Here is a 20,252-nt window from a genome sequence, read left to right as displayed (position 1 = left end):
GAAACATATAATATTTATTGAAGAAAAATATACTTTTTTTGTTTACTTTGAAGAAAAATATTTGTTACTATCTCCTTTATTCTATATTTTAAGATGTTTAATGTTAATGCATATATATTAATAAATATTTAATGAAATATTTAATATTGTTTTAAAACTATTCCTGTGAATATTTTATTTCTTTTTTATAAGATATTATTTTTAAATTAAAGAATCAAATTGAATCAATGTTAAAAATTAGAAGATTAAATTTAATCCAGAAAGAATAGAAAATCAAATCAAACTTAAATAATTAATTAGATAAAAAAAATAATTTAAACTAAAAATAATAACAATAAATATGTATATTCAATGTCCGTTAAAAACGTCAAAGTAAAAATATAAAAATAAAAATTTAAACAAGTTATAAGTTAAAAATTCAAAAATCATTTAATGCCTTTATTAATTTGACGGTTTCACATTTATCCAATAGTACACATTATTTAATGATGCAACAAAAAAAGTCAAATCCTCTTAAAGAGAATCATAAAGAAATTATAAACTAAAGAACATTTATTATACTTTATTAAATACTACTCCGTTTCTTTTTAGATTTTTTATAATAGTTGTCCCTTTTTATAATTTTTTAAAATTATTTATTGCATTAATTATTTTTTAAGATACCCATAATTATTAATTAACAAAAATTATTGTCAAAAAAATAATAAATGCTAAAAATTATTGAGATAACAACCTCTTTCTCTCCTATATTAGGATGGGAGAACTGAGTAGCAATTAGGTTAGAAGAAATTCAATGAAAAGTGGAATGTTTAATTTTAAAAATAAAATTAAGGGTAATTTTAAAAAAATACTTACAAATTGATAAATTTAATTTCATTAACTAAATTAATCAATATTTTTAATACATGTGAATTAGTTAAAAGAATTTTATAAAAAGAAGCAAATCAAGAATTTCTTTTAAGGAAGAAAAAAATATTTTAGTCTCTATATTTTATAAAGTTGTTGATTTTAGACGATATATTTCATCTTCCAATGTTTTGTTCCTCAAATTTAAAAAATAAGTGTTTTTAGTTCCTCGCGCAAACATTGTTGAAATTGTTTATAAAGTATATATTATTTATAAAGTATAGGGCATTTCCTATTTTTTATTACTCACAAATTAGTTTTAAATACTTTTTCATACCATAATAATTGTTATGTAAAAAAGAAAAAAAATAGCTTCAGAATAAGTTAATAAAAAATTCAAAAATCATTTAATTCATTTACTATTTTTATTGTCTCATGTTTCTCAAATAGTACACATTAATTAACAAGGTAACAAAATGCCAAGGACTCTTAGTGAATATCTTAAATGTATTATTACTATTATAATTAAGCAACATTTATTATTATACTTTATCTTAAATGTGTGCAATGGAGTAAATACTATTTTGAATAAATGACAATAATTATTAAATACTCTCTCTATCCCATCATAAGTGTGTTGTGTAAAGATGAAGAGTTAGTTCTAAAATAAGTGTAAAAATATTATTTTTCACTAATATTCTTAATAAGTGTTACTTACTTTTTAATTTATATAATTAATAATAAAATTAATTTTATAAAATTATTATTTTCTTTTATCTATTTATTAACTTTTTTTTATTTGTGTAAAAAAACCAAAGAATTGAAAACACTTGTTATGAGACAAATGGATCAATTATAATGTACTATAATGAATATGTTGGTATTAACTTGACAAAGTGAGCCAACTTGACTTATCTTGATTGTTCATCTCAGTTGCTCAAAAAGTGAGTTGGTTCAACTTACCCACCCATCCACACACACATGCATGAACGCATTCAGATCCAAAATCTTAAGTCAATGGGGAGAATTTATTTAAAAATAATAAATTATTAATTATTTAAATTGTAATTTTGGTTTCTTTTTAATTATTGAATTGCAATTTTGGTTGATATAAGTTTTTGTCATTTTCGTCCAAATCTCAATTTTACATACATTTACTTATTTTCTTTCTTTATTTAATTAAATAAATTATTTTTTTAGGGCTACTTAAGTGAATATGTTACGCCTAAAATTCAACTACTCATGAACTAAAAGCATGATTCTGAAGGTATTTTATGTCAAGGGATGAATATCAAAAATTACACATGACTTAAGAATCATCCGATGTAATATTGAGTTAACAAGAGAAAACAAATGTGTTTACATAGTCAAGAAGCATGCATCATGTAGCAATGCACTACCTCCATGAAGCTCTATTTATGCACGGGATCTATTTGAAAAAAAGAGTGTATAGGACAACATTATTTTTTTAATAATTCAGTTCCATTGAATTATAATAATCAATTATTAATTAAAGGTAATAATCAATTCTCCTAATAGAATACATTTAATATTAAAATTAATATCTTTTACAATATAATGAATGATATTGGAGTGAATGATTTTTGGGTTGTCACGCGACAAAACCCAAAAAATCAAATACTCTTTTATATATACTAGTTTAGCGACTCATTTTTGCATGATGTTAAATTCACTTTATATAATTTATGAGTAATTTTTTATATTATTTAAAATTTTTAAAATATTATTAATTATTTAGTTTAAATTTTAATAAATATATATTAATAAATATGTCAATAAATATTTAAATATATACACACATACTCTACAAAATTATTATTATTAGAGTGTTATCCTAAGTAAGATCTTTTTTACTTTGATGATGTCTTACATGTTTCCTTTTGATTTTCTTAAAAAAAAAAACAAAATTTGATTCACTTTTTTTAACCATATTATTGGTAGGATGTATCTAATGACTTTGTTCATGGGGGTAAAACCTTCATCAAAGTAAACATTATAAATATTTTATACAATGTTATGTAAATATAAAGGAAAAATGTTGGAATTTTAATAAATCATATAAAACACCAAATGAGCCAAATATATTACGTCGGGTTATCAAGATAAGGGTTTAAGGAATACTTGAATCTATAAAATTTGATTAAACAAATGCAGTGAAACAATTGGTTTTATGATTTTCTTCTATCAAATTACCTTATTTCTTATGAAAGTGTCATTTTTTCTTCAAATGAGGAGAAAAGAAATTGTTTTGATTCGATATATTGAAGATCATATTTGTTTCTCAGTTTTAATCTATTAAGATTTTCATTATTTCCAAATTGGTTTATGCTCATTAAGTTCATGTCAATTTTTGTTGGTAGTTTAATGAGCTCACTAAATTAAATTATTTATATTGAACTCATATAAATCTAAATGTAAATAAGTAATATAAATGATAATATTATAAGTAGCTCATATTAACTAATTAGTAATTATAAAATTCTTAACAATCTCACACTTAAACTTTATATTAGCCTTAGACATTTATATCATAAAACTATTTACACTTACAACCGTATATTATTTACTTTTCAACCTCTCTTTAAATAATTTGATTCATATCATATAACAACAAATAACCATTATAGTTTTCATCACAACCTAACTTAATGATCATCATTATTATTTAACATAAATTTATTTAAGATTTGAATCAATCAGTCATTAATTTAAGATTTAATGGAATAATTAAATTAATTTAATATAACAAATATAAAATTTATATTAATTAATTGAATTATTGAAAGCAAATAAATATGAGATTATCATGTGACATCTTATAAAATTAAATCTTCCTATATATATATTATTTAACTTTCTTCTCGTTTTTTTTTTCATTTCTCTTTCTGTTTTTTTAACTCTCTCTCAAACTAAACATACTATAAGTGACACGAATTTTTTTTAAAGGATTTAATAACAAGAAAAGTACAAAAGTATTTAAAAAATGTAAAGTTATAAGAAAATAAAATATGATTTACCCAAAAATTATTTAATGAGAACAATTATAAATTTCATTCAATAATGAAAATAAAATAATAAAACTAAGTGAGCATTTTTTGTATAAATAAATAAATGCATTATTAAAAGTATCATTTTGAATGTAAAAAAATTAAAATACAATATTTGGTTTCTTATTTTTTCCCCAGTAAACTTTCAATCACAATTATTTTCCCGCAAATTATAACCATCCAAAAGATCAGATGATTCACACACTAATCAGTGCCTCGTTGCTTCGACTAAAAAATTGGGTCCTATTCTGGCAAATAAATAAGAAAAGAAAAGAAAAGAAAATCACACCTAACATAACAGCATTAATACTTCACATAAAGCAGAGACAGAAACTTTCGACTTGCTTTTGCTTTAGCCTAACCATAAAACAACAAAAATAATTTGTACACACTATCTTCAATAAGGGAAAGGTGTAAATGAATCGGAATATGAGGATTTGGCTAAGCATATTTATGTGATACTGATTCTTTTTCTGTGATATAAACTGCTTCATTTAGATTCCTCTGATTTTTAAGACTTGCAGATTTTCAACGGTGCCAGAAAAGTCACATTCCCCTTGTACCCTCGTCGACAAAGTTGATTTTTTTTTTTTTTTTTTTACCGTTATTAAGTTGGAGAAACCAACAGGAAGATCCACCACTTGTTTCTGTGCCCATTATCAAAAGCACAGTAAAGGGCAAGTTTGAGTCTTTATGCATGTTTATCGCTATGTGCTTGTAGAAAATTCGATTTTTGGCTTCTGGGTTTGGTTGAAACCTTTCTTATGTGCTGAGTGAAGGTTGAAGGGGGCAAAGATTGGATCTTTTCTACTTGAGGGTGGTGAGTGGGGAACTGAAAGTGTGATGAGTTTGTAGTGTTCTTTTGCAGAGATCTGAGTGAATGGAGCCTCCTACGGGGTTTTCTGCTTCATTGTTGAGTTTCATCCGGTTTCTTCCTTTTTTCATTGGGCTTCTGCTTCTAGGCACCACCAAAGGTAAAATGGCAATGGATCTGTTCTTTGTTCTTTTGGAATTTTTTTTTTTGTTTTTGTGAGTTTCTTGGTATGCTTTAGTTGGGAATTTACTAATAGAAGTTAAACAATAAACATCATGGAGGCAATTTCTAGGCTCTTTGGACCACCTTTGCATGTAGTTTTTTGCTATTTATAATTTGTTAAATATTCAGTGATTTTGAAGTTGAATATCATGAAGTCAATTTCTAGGATGTTATTTCAGGAAATGAAATACTAATGGACCACCTTTGCATATACTTTTTTGCTATTTATAATTTGTTAAATATTCAGTGATTTTGATGTAAAATTTATTGAATTTACTTTTCCTAAACCAGTGGTGGGGAGTTGGGGTGGAGCCTGATGTGGGGTTTTACACGTGTTCCTTTGTGACCTATGTTTGTTAACAAATTATTCGTTTTTATTAAATTAATTGCTGTCAAGCACGCCTTCAATCATGCTTCAAGTATCTTATTATGGGAAATAATTGAATTTTGTATGTTTTGTTACTGATTAATCTTATGGATTTGTATGTAATATCATAGGAACTTAGAAGAAAGTTGAAAGTAAAAAGGAACAAATTTAAATGACAACCAACTATATAATAGTTTAAGATCAACTTTGACATATTTCTAGGCAAAACCAAGGATTTTAAACAGTTTGTGTACTTGTTTCATTTTCAAGTTTCCACCATGGAATATATAATAGCTTCTTGTATGCCATGCTTTACTGTACTAGAGAAGAATTAAGGGTAGGGTTTTATGTGAGGAGTATGATTGTAAACCTTACTTACCATTGCTCAAACTGTGAAATGCCAATCAATTCAGGTATCCTTTTCTGCCCTTTGATATGCTTAATAATTGCAACTGGGAACACTGCTATCATACTTGGACTTTGGATAGTGCATGCTGTTTGGACATATTACTGCGTTGTGAGGTGCTTTCCTTGACTGCCACTCTTTCAAGTTTTCGCTCACTTTTCTATCCCTGTATTATGAAATTGTGATTACTTTCTCATAGTGATTTCCCTAACGGACAGAGCTAAACAGTTTGGGCCTATTCTGAAGCTTGTTATTGGCCTATGTGTACTACCAGTGCTGTTGGTTGTGTATCCGATTGTTGGTATTCTTGGAAGTATTGTTGGTGGAGCAGCCTATGGATTTCTTTCACCCATATTTGCTACTTTGGAAGCTGTAGAGGAAGGAAAAGATGACAAATTTTACCACTGTTTCATTGTATGTGTACTATGCTTCATTTCTTCTTGTTAAAATGCTTGTTATATCTGTTTTACTGTTATTAATTACAGAAACTTTATAATAAATCATCAGGATGGTACATGGAGCACTGTTGAAAAGAGCTGCATGGTTGTCAGGGATGTAAATGATGTTTGTTTTCTTTCATACTTCTCGGTTATGGATGACCTGCGACAAAAAGGACCTCCAAATGCAAAATACTATGAGATCAGGTTTTGTCATTGTATGCCTTACTATTTTGTTTATTTTTATGTTGTGTCTCTAAAGTGCGGGCAAGCATTGGTGCAAAACTTGTGACCTGGGAGGTCACTGGTTCAAAACTTGGAAACAGTCTCTACAGACTACACTTTCTGGGGGTCAGGCTGCATACACTTACCCTCCCTTGACCCTACTCAGTTGGAGCCTTGTGTTGGACACTCTTATGTCTTTAAAGCATTTCTCTGATTATTTTTGTATTTATATCCAGATCCAAAGTTTCATGTTGGTAAAGATGTTTTTGATTGAAAGGGTCACTCTAGTAATGCCAAATTGCCAATCATGTCTTTTGGGAGTTAATAGTGGTTTAGTTCCTTCTTTTGGTTCAGGCTCCATTTTTTTCCTGTTTTTGAAGAGAGACTATGTTTGTATTGTAGGTCAAACTTTTACGCTTTAAAGCTTTTCAAATTTTAAACCTTAGTTGTGTAGACATATGGTATCAACTTGAATACTAGTTATTTAACTTTGAAATTAAAGGAGCTGTGGATTGTGAATGCTAAATTGAAACAAATTAAAAAAAATATCAATTTTCCCTCAAGTTGAGAAGGCAGATTAGTTTCACAAACTATAGTTCAGTTGGACTTCTCGTAGATTGCTATCTTTTGAAAACATAACTATTGAAATCACAGAGGGAATATCTCTTCTGTATTTCATTCTTACTGAACTGTGTTGGTCGGGTTATTTAAATCTTGTATCATTTGCATGCCAAACTTATTAGCAAGCTTGAGCATATTATTGAAAATTTTGGCAGAAGACATTGGTCTTGGATAGAATCTTAAAGAATGGCAATTCTTTTTGTGGGATATCTTCTGGCTTTGGTGACATTTCAGTAAAAAGTAGGAACCAAACTATAGAAACTTTAGTAACCAAAATGATTCTCAGTTAATTGTTCTTCCAAATTTTTCTCTGGTTTTTGGTTCTACCAACATATGGTGAAGCAGATAACACTAATTGTTTAACTAAGTTCTTCTTTCTTATGCATTTTGTGTGCTAGTTGTACTTGTATCTTTAGTTTGTGATAGATTTACATCACATGCGAATATTCAACTGTACTTTGAAAGAAAAATAAGAATTGTTGTTTTTGGGAACATAAAAGCACGACAAAATGTGACTGTGAAGAATGAATTTTAGATAAACACCAGTCATAATGTGCCCAATATGATGTTGTTAGACGACTCTGACACAGGATTTGTGCTATATGACTTACTTTGATTTTTTTTTTCTGCTTTAGTGCAGGCTGCTTTATATTCCTGGTGCTTTAATAGCTGCAGTTATTGGAATCATTGTTGATCTGCCAATTATATCATTTGTTGCCCTATGCAAAGGTCCATACATGCTATTTAAGGGGTGGCATCGATTGTTTCATGACCTTGTTGGCCGTGAAGGCCCTTTCCTGGAGACCATATGTGTACCTTTCGCGGGTCTTGCTATCCTTCTGTGGCCATTGGCGGTTGCTGGGGCAATTCTGGCATCCATGTTAACAAGTTTCTTTCTTGGTGCCTATGCAGGCATTGTTGCTTATCAGGTCAATCCTCATATCTTTTCACTCCCTAGTTATTTTATACTACTATTGTTATTATAACCAATTATGATATACTTGGGTTAGACTATTACAAATATATACAAGTTTGATCGTAGGCTTTCTATTACTTGACTGCCCAATGCTTTTCTAGACTGGTTGCTATTAACAAGAAGGCCAATGCTAAATTGTGGAAGCAACACTGGGGATTTGGATGACAAACTAAATAAGTTTCAACATCTATTGTTGGTTGACATATCACAGCATCCAAGGTTCATATTAGGCAATGTGCCATGTATTTGGATGATTCATGTAAAAGGTGAAGGCCTATACTCAGTATTTGGTGTCCAACTGTACCCCTATACAAATATCAACCTTGGTCTGTTGAGACTTTGCCATTTCAAGCATACATTGTTGATGGATATGATCATAAATAGTGTTTGATAGATAGAACTTGAAAATTGCATTTGAAACATCCAACTAATAAAAATTAGCACTGCCATTTCTGCTTGGTTGGTGGAAACAATAGAATAACACAAGAACCTGAATCACAGTTCAACTTTTGTTTTGTCGACTGTTTGTTGGTCAATGCACAGCACAAGCAGTTGCAGATGGTATGTTGTTTCGTAAGCCATGATCAACGTTATTACTGGGGACTTGGGAGAGAAGATGCAGGTTGACCATTTCCTAAGAGAGACGTGTGGTGGTATATATCTTGTAAGGGCCCAAAATTGTCCTTCATCACCATCCAGAAATGGTTTGGAGATGGAAAATTGGAAATCACAGAGAAATAGTTGATCGATATTCTTCTTAATGGTGGGTGAAGGGGGCTCAAGGAAGTTCATGTTAATTTGCAAGAGACTAGCTGAGTCTATCAAGAAATAAGTTTTAAAGCGAGTTAACTAAATTTCTCTACCAAAAATCTTAAATTCATCTCATACCTACCATCCTCAAGAAGTTGTGTACTACTTGTGTGTGTGCGCATTTGTGGTATTTTAAAGTTACTAGGGGCTGTTCTTTGTGTTGCAGTAAAGCAAAATCAATTCAGCAATACAAAAAAGGAATGCATCAAGCAGGAAACAAATTAAGGAAGCATAGACACCTGTCCACTTGATAGGAAATTTTATTGAAACTATAGATCATAAGAGGATTGCTGACATTTTGTATTGGGAAGGCATGAAGGGTAATATTAAAAACTATGTTGCTTTCCTGCTGACACTTGCCTGAGGAGCATGTACCAAGGTTTATCTCCTGCTCATCTTTAGTACCGGCTCTATCTCGTGCCGGTCTTTTTGCTGCCTTTTCCAATACTGCATAGTTATGCTGTGACGTTTACATTGCTTTCCTGGATGGATACCATTTTGGTGGCAGTGGATCAACTTAACAAAGTATGGTCATTTTTTTCTTACCCATTGCCACCCATTTTCTGCTAAAGAGGTTGCTGACTTATTAAAGAAGTTTCAAGGCTTCATGGATTTCTTTTCATCATAGTTTCAGAAAAGAGATCACACTTTTACTAGAGAATTTTGGACTGAGCTATTTAAACAGGCAGGAACCATTCTAAAACTCAGCTCTGCCTATCATTCACTGTTGGATGGACAATTGGACATACAGAAATTGTCAAGGTATCTAGATGCTTTACAGGTTCTAAACCTAATCAGTGGCCCTGCTGGCTTAGTTAGTTGGGTTGAGTTCTAGTACAATGCTAACCTCCACATTTCTGCTAAATGTCTACTTTTAGGACCTTATATGAAAGAGACCCTCTAATGTTGCTCAAATGTACAGAAGATTTATCAACAGTAGAAGTTAAACAGTCTATGGCTAAAACGAATGTAGTGTTAGATGAGCTCAAATTATATTTGGTCCTGGCTCATAACAAAATGAAGCAGTACCCTGATAACGGATAGAAGGGATGTGAGGTGCCTGGAGACTTAGTCTACTTAAAGTTTTAATCATATATAAAGTCAGGATTTTGGCTAATAATAACGAGAAGCTAAATCTAAGATTTTACCTGTTTTTAGAGGTGATGATGATTGAGGATAGAGCAGGTTGCTTATAGGCTGAAACTTCTAGAATGCTGTCATTCTGATTTGGTCTTCCATTTTTCATTTTAAAGTAGTAGCTATAATTGTCAGAGCATCAACCATTACCATCTGCACTTTAACAGAAGTGGGAGCTAAAAGTACATCTTGCAATTTGCTGCAACTGAAACAGGACATGATGGTAAATGGGGGGTGCTCAATCAGTGCAACATCTATCAGTCTATGGGACAATATCTTCAAATTTCACCTTGAGGACACGGTGAAAGTGTTTGGCAGAGAATATTGATAGACACCCATTACTCAAGTATAGCACTAGGAAGAAGAAGCATGTGAGCAAGGAGAGGTAGAGTGAGAAAAGATGTCGTATATTTGTAGTAACAGAATGCTTTTAAATGGCAAGGAAGAGGGAGAGATAAAATGGGAGTTTCTTATGGATTACTGGGCTGAATGTAGTAGGAAGGCTAAGAGGTTGGTGTCAGTAAGTGTGTACTAACTTAGTCCTCCTAAGTGATTTGGGTGGTACAGAAATTGCATCTACTTGATCTATCAGACTTTTCCATTTTCTGGTTATAATTTCCTATAGTATTGATATCCTTCTGTTGTTTTGTTTTATTAACCTATAATAGTGGAAGGTGACCCCTGTGTGATTGCGTGAATAAACTAAACTCTGTTTCCTGTCCACACCTGGGTGCTGGTTGTTTATTTGTTCTTTTAAATGCAGGAGTCTTCTTTCTTGTTTGGCCTTTCGTACGTTGTTGCAGCTTTGGCCATTTATGATGAATACAGCAATGATATTCTTGACATGCCAGAAGGATCCTGCTTCCCTAGGTTTTTTTCTGCTCCCATGTGTTTATCACTATGACTTGCAATTAATGCTTTTATACTATGTTCTTATGCATTCGATTTCTGAATTCTAATAGGCCTCAGTTTCGAAAAGAGGTTGATACATCACAAAGAACTTCTAATTCAAATTCCGTATTAAGACCCAGCTCCTTCCGAAAGGCTCCTTCTCGCACATCTTCAATGAAGAACAACAACATTGCTGAGTTGAAATCATTTGAGGTATTATTTGTGGTATTTTGTGTTGAACAACACGACTCAAAATATCACCTTTATCTTCCTTGGATGTTCATGTTTTGAGACTTTTACGGTCTGTACTAAATAAATAATTGTTCATGAATTGTGTAGCTGTTGGATGCCTTATTCAAGGAATGTTTCCGTGTTGGAGAAAAATTGGTTTCTGAAGGTATAATTACAAGAAAAGACATAAAAGAAGCCAATTCTGGTAACGGGAGTAGAGTTATTAGTATTGGTTTGCCAGCATATTGCTTAGTCCAGGGACTCTTGCGCTCTGCAAAATTAAATTCCGTTGGTATAATGATTAGTAAGTGGAACCTTTCAACTTTTTTTGAGATTATTTTCTATTAGCCGTTTTGAAGAAACCATTTTGGTAACTTCCTCAATGTAGGTGATGAAACTGAACTAACTACCTCAAACAGACCAAGGGAGACATTTTTTGACTGGTTCGTTAATCCTCTTTTGATCATTAAGGAGCAAATCAAAGCTGAAAATCTTTCTGTCTCAGAAGAGGACTACCTCTGCAAATTAGTTCTCTTGAGTGGTGATGCAGACAGACTGAAAAATTCTAGCGTTGGCCCTGCACCAGAATCCGAGGTCAAACGTGCGGAACTTGAGGCATTGGCTAGAAGGTACTGAATAGACCAAACCTTGCTTAGTGTGTGTATTTGGGAAAACACTTTTAAACTTGATTTTGCAAAAAAATGATTTTGGTTATGACGTGAAATTGTTTATGATGGGAAAAATCAAGTTTGCAGTAACACTTAGAGCTATAGTTCACATAAATTTCTCAACAAATACTTGAAAAAAAATAAATCAAACTTTTCACATGTCCTAAAATCAAATTTATGAACCTCAACCTTTTCAAATACTACTCCCCCGTCCAACTTTTCCATAAACACCTATAAACTTACACGTATAAGGGTAAGGGCTTTTATTGTAACTTAGGAATCAAGTACTTATCTCAAAGGAAAAACTTTCATATGCCTAGAAGCTAATCCTAATTGGGGCTTAATATACCCAATTTACTTTTTGCCCTTTTTTTCCGAACATGCTTTCACTTCGAATAGGTTTTGTTCTGATTTTCCATTTTAAGGTTTGTTTTGTCTCATTTTGTTTTCATTTGTATACAGGCTGCAAGGAATCACCAAATCCATGTCAAGGTTCCCAACCTTCAAGCGACGCTTCGACGATCTTGTAAGATCGTTATCCGACGATCTGACGGAGATACATGGAGGTCCAATAATGACCAGATCAAAGAGTGCCTTTGCTCGGTTGATTAGTTTAAAATCTTTCAAGGGGACAAGAGCTAACGGATCTGCTCAAGGGTCACAACATGTTGCAAAAGACTTAGAAAATTCATGATGAGAATATCATGTAATTTACAAATCTTATGTCATAGGTGTAATCTCCAGTCCATTTTGGATGGAAAATTGAGGTGTTATTGACAATATAGTTAGAGTTTTGATTTCAATGTATTATCGGTGTAAATTTTTTTTGTACTGTTAACCAATTGGAAATTATAATTGGTATGACAGTTATTGTAAAAATAAAATAAATATATCATATATGTTAATTTTTTTAGATGATAGTGTAAAAAAATTATTATGTTGATATCTAGACTATTTTTTTCGAACTATAACATTGATAGTGTTATCTCCGCATAACATTGTAGTCATATCTTGTTATACTTCTCACGAGATCAATGAGTTTATTGGGAAACCTACCTAGAATTGAACATTCTCCCTCAGGCTTGTTCAACTTTTTAGTAGATTTCAAAGGGATTTGGTGTTGCTTGAGTAATAGTTTCACATTATTTTTAAATGCAACAAAATGGATCACCACAAAGTATTATTTTAATAAAAATAATTTTCGATGTATTCAGAGAGAATAGAGGATTGACAGTATATTTTATTAATATTATTTGAGAAAAACAATAAGTTTTGAAAGTTAATGAACTATATATTTTGAATATTAAAGTATCAAGAACCCGTTTTTGATAAACAATTTGATTGAGTTCTTATTGAATAGATACTTATTATATAAGTAATCATGTATAGACTTTTTCTATAATCAAGGGAGAAATAAGGTTAAATTATTTTTATGTAAATTATAAGTCGTTTTCAGAAGTTATCGTAAAGAACCTATTGAAATAAGTTGAAAGCAACTTATAAATATATCATAAACTATTTCATAAGCTCTTTAGACACTTTCAGAAGTACATAAGTTAAAATAACTTGTAAATATTTTTTTTCCAAACAAGACCCAAATGTAAGTGTTTTAAGTTATTGATATAAAATAATTCATACATTATGTAGGTATATTTATAATTTTAAAAGAGCTTATTTAAACATAAAAGTTGCCAAAATATATATTTTTTGTCAAAAAATAAAAAATCATACCATGGTAAAATACATTTAATCATTTATAATTTATTTACATGATTTAGAAGAGAGTATTATATATATATATATATATATATATATATATATATATATATATATATATATAAAACGCAAATACTGTAATAAAGAAACAAAATTAAATCAACTCATATAATCACTAAACTTCGAATGAGACTTTTTTATTATCTTTTTAAAATCATAAGTATATTTGTATTTAAAATAATTGCATTAAAATATTTTTAGAGTATTTTATCAGTTTTTATTAAAAAAAAGCTTAATAATAATAATAATTAAGGAAAGGTACTGTAAAAATCCATTTAATGGTTGTCATAAAAAAAACGGTTTATGATACTAGTACACCACGTTATTACACTATTTTTTTACACTTTTCTTGTTTGGCTAAAAGAGTTATATATATATTGCCTACTATACTATTAATTATTATCGAGGAGTATAAAAATGATTAATGAAAAGGATTTTTTTAAGAGAAAATGGAAAATTTTATCACAGTAAAACATGTAAATTATATAGATCATAGAAAGAAAAAAAAACTTATTGGAAACCTCAACCAAGATTCTCTCTCTACTAATGAAAGTAGTCTAGTAACATCCAAGATTGGTGATATATATTAAGAGTCTAGTAAATAGATCACTGGAAGCACAGAAAATGGGTCTTATTTCTGACTAAAGCATTGAGAAACCAAAACATTGGGCAGAAGAAGTCTATGGTGATGATCAATTTATCCTTCTGCTTAGTGATGTGGATATAAGCATTGCAATTAACTGATTCCCCTTCATAGTTTGAGTTGTGCTTTTGATGGCACATTTGAGCTAACAATTCTGTCAAATAAGGTGTAAAACTTCTGACCAAACAAGAAAGTGTGAAAAAATTACACTGCCCATAAATGATTCCTTATCATGAAGGAAAAACACAAAAGCACCAATTGGAAAAACCAGCAAAGGTTAATATGATACTAAAAACAATAATTGAACAAAGTGACTTAAAAGATTGCTAAATGTAAACTATAAGTCAGTTGCAAAAACTAAATTAATATGTAAAGGATTCAATTATTATCCTCTGATTAACAAATTTAGAAAGCAAGACAAACATCCTGTCATCACTTTTAAACAGTTGTTTTGACTTTAAAGTCAATAAGAGAAAACACATTGAAAAACAAAAATTCTTAAGAGGAACAAAGTTCTATGTCCTTCCAAATATTTGAGAATAAAAGTTCCGCAAAAAAGGGTTGCTAACAAAAGTAGAAGAAAACATATGACTGATTCTTTTACCTTCTTGGCCTACGGATACAAAAAATCTCCAGCTATGACAGAGCAGAATGTACAGAGGTTACATAATATTTGACTATGCTAATTTCAATGTATTAATTATTTATGGACTTTCTTCTGTCTGTGAGTGATAAATTTCATTTCTATCAAACGGTTGACTTCTTTTGGGAACACCAGCTAAGTTGTAGAATTCATTCAATGTTTTTCTAATTTGCACTTTCTTCTTTTTATCAACAGGGCGAGGTCCTAAAAGACCTAATTCAATGGTTGCATTATTAGCCTGAGAGGATTGGACAACTGCGTCGTAAGCTTTCGAAGAGAGGGTAAGGCCTTCGTTTTTAGCTCTCGTATATAACTGATATGCCAGCCTTGGCTTTCCATCATTTGCAAGGGCTACAATCAGCATTTCATAAGTTATCTCATTGGGAGAGATGTTCTGAACTTTCATTCGGTGAAACCATTCATACGCCACACTGCTCATACCATTATGTGCACAGCCAGTGATTATTGCATTGTATGTCACTACTGTTACCTCGATTCCTAATGTTACCATCTCCTGAATGATGGCGTCAACCCTATTAAAATTTCCTTGGGCAGTATGAATCGAAGCCATAATTGTGTAGGCATATGCATTTGGTTCAACCCCAACCTTGATCATATGGTTCCACACACGAAGAGCATCATCGTAGAGTTTTCCCTTTTCAAGAGCACTCAACAAAGCCCCATATGATATTATAGTGGGTTTTTCACCATTTTCCACCATTCTCTTGAATATTTGCACAGCTGCAGTAGTTTCTGAAGCCTTAGAACAGGCCACAAGAACTGCATTCCATTCCCTACATCCAGGTTTTAGGCCTTTATCCTCCATCTTGTTCAACAACTTAACACCCCATCTCCAAATTCCTTTCCTCTTGGCTGCACTGAGAAGAAAATTGAAGTGAGAGACAATCAGTTCATATGACAAGTTATTTGGTTTTGGCCCTTTGTCCAATAAATCTTCATATATCTCCAAAGCTGCCCACCATTTCTTTGCTTTTCCCATCAACCAAATTGCATGGTTGCAGACAGACAAGCTGATCTTATCATACCTTTCTCTTATCCGGTTGTACAGCTCTTTCACAACAATGTAGTGATCTTCACGGGTACAAGCCCACGCAAGCCGCTCAAGATCAGCCCGCGGTAGTGGAATCCCAACATTATCCATATCAACAAGAAACTTCAACACATTTTTGCTCAAGTTATCACGACTGACAAGCCAACAACGCATTACTTGATAGCAAACACGGATTGTGAACTTCTCTAGCTTCAAGCATTCTTTCTCCCAATCTTCTCCATCATCATCTTTTCCTATTTCACCTTGACGGTATTTTTCCCTAAACTCAACAAAGAAATTTAGAGCTCCGTAGCCATCTTCCATCCTCCGATATGCCAACAAGGCTTGTGAATAGGATACTGGAGATGGGGTAAGGCCATTCCTACGAATCTCCTCAAGCATATTGAGAGCTTTGTCACATTCTCCTTTCTCAATGTAAATTGCCATCAAGGTGTTATATGTCACCACATTGTAGGCAATTCCATCTTCAGCCATTTCATTCAAAATGACTTCCATCTCTGCAAATTGTCCAGATTGTTTGACAACACCTAATAGACCGTTATAAATGAAAAGGTTAGGGCCAAAAGAGCCATTAGTTTCTATCTTCCTCTTCTTCATCCAGTTGAAAAGAATCAAAGCAGAATCCATCCTCTTCTCTTTACCAAAACCACTGATTATTGTCGAAAACACCTGGAGGGGCAAGTCCCCCTTGTCCTTAAGAATACCCCCCACGTCCTCCACTGTCTTCACGGTCTGCAATGACAAGGCAAGTGCTCTCACATCAACCTTACCATCACTTTCTTCTTCACCACCTTCCTTGCTATTGTCATCACCACACATTTTTCCTTCACAATCACTGTCCTTAACTTGGTCCAAATTCAAAGACTTTACACCCTCCAAGTCACCGTTAACCAATGCATCATTAGAATCAGTCTGCTCCTCAACCAATTCATTGCCACCACTTTCCTTACTATCGTCATCATAACCACGAATTTGTCCTTCAAAGTCACTGTCCTGAACTTGATCCAAATTCAAAGACTTTACACCCTCTGACTCACGGTTTACCGATGCATCATTAGAATCAATCTGCTCATCAACCAATTCACTCCCAACACCATCCTCCTCCAATGCCCACCCTAAGGGTGGAGCTAAGTCTCCAACATGACTCTTGTGTGGCTTCAAAATGATACCCAATTTGGGTCTAGAGCATCCCAACAAAAACCCACATCTCAAATCCAACTTTGCATGTCCAGAAAAGACCACAGTCCCATACCCTCTTGAAAATTGAAAAACACTAACTTTTTCACTATGAGAAACGGAAAAAGCAAAACCCAGTTTCACCCTCCTTCTCCTATTCTGATCAGTAACACCAGAAGGGCCTATTTCAAAGCGAGGAACCACCAAGTGGTTAACTTTGGAGGGCCAAGTGCTAATCATTTCTTAGAAATTTCGAAGCCAGAGAGCAAAAACCCACTTTCAAATAATCGATGCTCAAAATAAATTAGTCACGGGAATAATTGAGGAAGCAGCATAAGATGGATGAGTTATTAGTTCTTACCTTCTTCCACTGAGGCTCGTTCGAATCAGTTGAAGAAGAATGGTGACTAAGGGCAAGCTCGCTTTGTCACAGCCATTCGTTTTTCAGCGAATCAAATGGATAAACTGAGTGTAGAAATAAAAATTATTAAAATTATATAAATAGAGCACAGTTACTGAGTAAACCGAAAAGAGGAGAGTATTATCATATAGGATAAATTGCTAATACAATTTTGGTAATTTCAAATCTTCAATTTTATTCGCCTATTTCTAAATTAAGTTCCTTTATTTTGTTACAATAAATATTTTTATATCTTTTTTGACCCAACACTTTATTAGTCAAGATTTATATAAAATGATATAAAATAAAATAAAAAAGTTTCTACGTCAATTATTTTTTTAGATTTATAAATCTTGTTAATTCGAAAAAATTAATAATGTGTTGGACTGAGTTAAAAAAAACTGTTATTTAACCTGTATATAATCATTATACATATCATATAATTAAATTTATTATTATATATAAATTAATTATTAAATAAAAACACATTAATTTTAACACACATAATTTATTAAATTCGACCACCTATATTTTTTATTTAATTTATTATTTTTATCTTATATTTATGCTTTTTCATGCTAATATAATATTTTATTTATATATAAAATAAAAATATTATATTAACATTAAAATTATTAATTTTATTAATTAAATATTATTATAATTTGATCTTTTTTTAATCTATTTAATCATTATATACTTACAAAACTTTAAATAAAAACAAATTATTATATTAAAAATTTAATTTTTACAAAATAAAAAATAATTTCTAAATATTTAAACCTCATTAATTCAACCCGATCCAATTCATTTATGATCGGGCTGGATTGAATCAAATATGTAAACAAAATTGAACAAATTCAACCCATAAAATTTTGATCGATCGAGTTGGATGATTGATTTAATCAAACCTAATATATAAATACGCTACATGTCAACACTAATATGTGACGTCAAAATCAATATTTAATTTTAAATAATCAATTAAAATTATTGATTTTGAAAAATAGAGAAACCAAATGTCTTAATTTAGAAATATGAGGACCAAAATCATGGATTTCAAGATATAAAAGAATCAAAATTACAATTTAACCTATTATATATTACCTTAAAAAAACTTTTTTTTAAATATCGTTAATTTATGAAGAGAATTATTATTCAGTTTTTAAAATTTAACATATTCATCTAACTAAATTATAATTTTGATCTCTCTTTAATTTTTAATCCATTATTTTGATTTCTTTATTTTTTCACAATTTTAATCCTTACATTTAAAAAAAATTATAATTTTGATTTAATCCTTGGTGGTGTTTCAGGATTCCAATGTACTACATCCAATTTATATTTTACATTTTAATTAATACAATTATTTCTTAATAATACATTTTAAATGAATTTGTTAGATATAGGATTTAATTGGATCAAATTAAATAAATAAAAAAGTATGTAAAATTGACGATTGAATTTAAATCAAAATTATTAACCAAAATTGATGAAAAAGCTAAAATTGATAACCAAACACAACCATGGATAAATCGTGGTAGACATGGTGACCATGAGGTTGATAATAAAGAATTTAAAATTTGGTTTTTCTATTTTTGTTTGGTTGGGCTTAGATGTAAGAACATGTCTTGTTGGAGCTAAAAGTAAACTTTTGAGAATCCTTCTTAAGGAATTTGTACAACTTAGAGGAAGAGTTTAGGAAAATAGTGGGTTTTTTTTTTTTGGTATAGAAAATAAGGATGTTTGTTTTTAAAGGTTTAATTCAAATTTCCCGTGAAAGGCTTGAAAAATGTGGTAATGTTAAAATAAAATCAAATGGATAAATGAAATAACTGCAGTGGCAAGTTTTGAAAGTGGATAAGTTGTCAACAGGTACATGTTCAACAATGGTATATAAATTGTTTAGAAATCAAGTAAACCAATAGTGTAAATAAAACTTGCTCAAGGCTTCAGCCTATGTGACCCTCGGGTACCCACTGAGTAGTTGTAGCTAAAGGCCTAAGAATAAAAATCAAAGTAAAGGCATATACCATTACAAAATCCTAGTATATATTTAGCCTAAAGCTCAATGTGGTATAATTTAATGCGTAAAATAAAGTAGCTCAGAAGTCACATGGTAACAAGGCAATGCAAGTGTTATCACCAAAAAACAAACATACTTAATAATAAGTGCCTATAGGTATGACAAACTGTACACTCTCACCTATAATAACTTGAGTTGACCGAACATAGGGACGAGTATTTTTAATACCTGAGTTTTATTTTCGGGGATGGGGATGTATAACCATTTTTTCCCGTATCCGTACTTGTTACCCGTCCCCTTAAGTCACAACTATATAAAATTAAGTATGTAGTCTCATTAGGGTTACACAAGTAAAGAGAATAAATATTGTCTAAATTGTTGAATATATCATTTTGTTCGACTAAATTTTTGTTACAGACCTTTAGTTTTATTTCTTTATGAATCTTGTTATCACAATGTCACTCACTTGACAAAGTATTTTATCTGCACATTGGTATCTTGAATGTTGTTTGTAGTGTCAATGATTGATCAAGTATGTTATTTGCACTGATATTTACTTAAAACAGTGTCATTACTGTGTAGCTTGTATATATATATAATTATGAACCACTTATTATCTTTGTATTACATTTGAATATGATAATTCTATAAAATTTATTATATATTTTTTTTAAAAAATATTTTGGACTAGGAACGAGAATACCTAATCCCAAATGGGGATGGGGATGAGAATGGATGTAAAGAATTAATCTCGTCAAGAATCAAGAAATATCAAACTCGTTCTTGTCCCGTCTCAC

General features: G+C 30.9%; 2 protein-coding genes and 1 long non-coding RNA gene across 4 annotated transcripts; 1 reads left to right on the top strand and 2 right to left on the bottom strand.

Annotated features, from left to right (window-relative positions):
• Positions 1-4,234: 4,234 nt before the first annotated feature.
• On the top strand, positions 4,235-12,632 carry LOC114390760 (uncharacterized membrane protein At3g27390-like). Of its 2 annotated transcripts, none has more exons than XM_028351637.1 (10): positions 4,235-4,888; positions 5,731-5,839; positions 5,942-6,137; positions 6,231-6,367; positions 7,647-7,935; positions 10,693-10,799; positions 10,892-11,033; positions 11,160-11,343; positions 11,440-11,680; positions 12,182-12,632. In XM_028351637.1, exons 1-10 carry the CDS (start codon positions 4,795-4,797, stop codon positions 12,411-12,413), a joined length of 1,731 nt encoding a protein of 576 aa, XP_028207438.1. In that variant the 5' UTR covers positions 4,235-4,794; the 3' UTR covers positions 12,414-12,632. The 2 variants fall into 2 exon arrangements, with proteins under 2 accessions (XP_028207438.1, XP_028207437.1); XM_028351636.1 differs by having other exon boundaries at positions 4,236-4,888; positions 11,160-11,355.
• Positions 12,633-14,008: 1,376 nt separating this feature from the next.
• LOC114390655 lies at positions 14,009-17,535 on the bottom strand. The gene is made up of 2 exons (XR_003661984.1): positions 17,391-17,535; positions 14,009-14,292 (listed from the first exon to the last, which is right to left on the bottom strand). It is a non-coding gene; the product is annotated as an uncharacterized LOC114390655 (long non-coding RNA).
• Positions 14,657-17,392, bottom strand: LOC114390654 (pentatricopeptide repeat-containing protein At3g46610-like). The gene has a single exon (XM_028351469.1). It carries the CDS (start codon positions 17,267-17,269, stop codon positions 14,843-14,845), a length of 2,427 nt encoding a protein of 808 aa, XP_028207270.1. The 5' UTR covers positions 17,270-17,392; the 3' UTR covers positions 14,657-14,842.
• Positions 17,536-20,252: the final 2,717 nt, after the last annotated feature.

The sequence above is a fragment of the Glycine soja genome, chromosome 16 (genome assembly GCF_004193775.1).
Source record: "Glycine soja cultivar W05 chromosome 16, ASM419377v2, whole genome shotgun sequence".
Classification (NCBI taxonomy): Eukaryota; Viridiplantae; Streptophyta; class Magnoliopsida; order Fabales; family Fabaceae; genus Glycine; species Glycine soja.
This window is presented reverse-complemented; position numbering and strand designations above follow the sequence as displayed.

Bases quoted from the DNA above. Each gene is read 5' to 3' on its own strand.
- LOC114390654 (XM_028351469.1), bottom strand. From the start codon at position 17,269: ATGATTAGCACTTGGCCCTCCAAAGTTAACCACTTGGTGGTTCCTCGC.
- LOC114390760 (XM_028351636.1), top strand. From the start codon at position 4,795: ATGGAGCCTCCTACGGGGTTTTCTGCTTCATTGTTGAGTTTCATCCGG. The intron at 4,889-5,730 runs GTAAAATGGCAA...CAATCAATTCAG, and splicing joins GCTTCTAGGCACCACCAAAG to GTATCCTTTTCTGCCCTTTG. The intron at 7,936-10,692 runs GTCAATCCTCAT...TTTTAAATGCAG, and splicing joins CAGGCATTGTTGCTTATCAG to GAGTCTTCTTTCTTGTTTGG.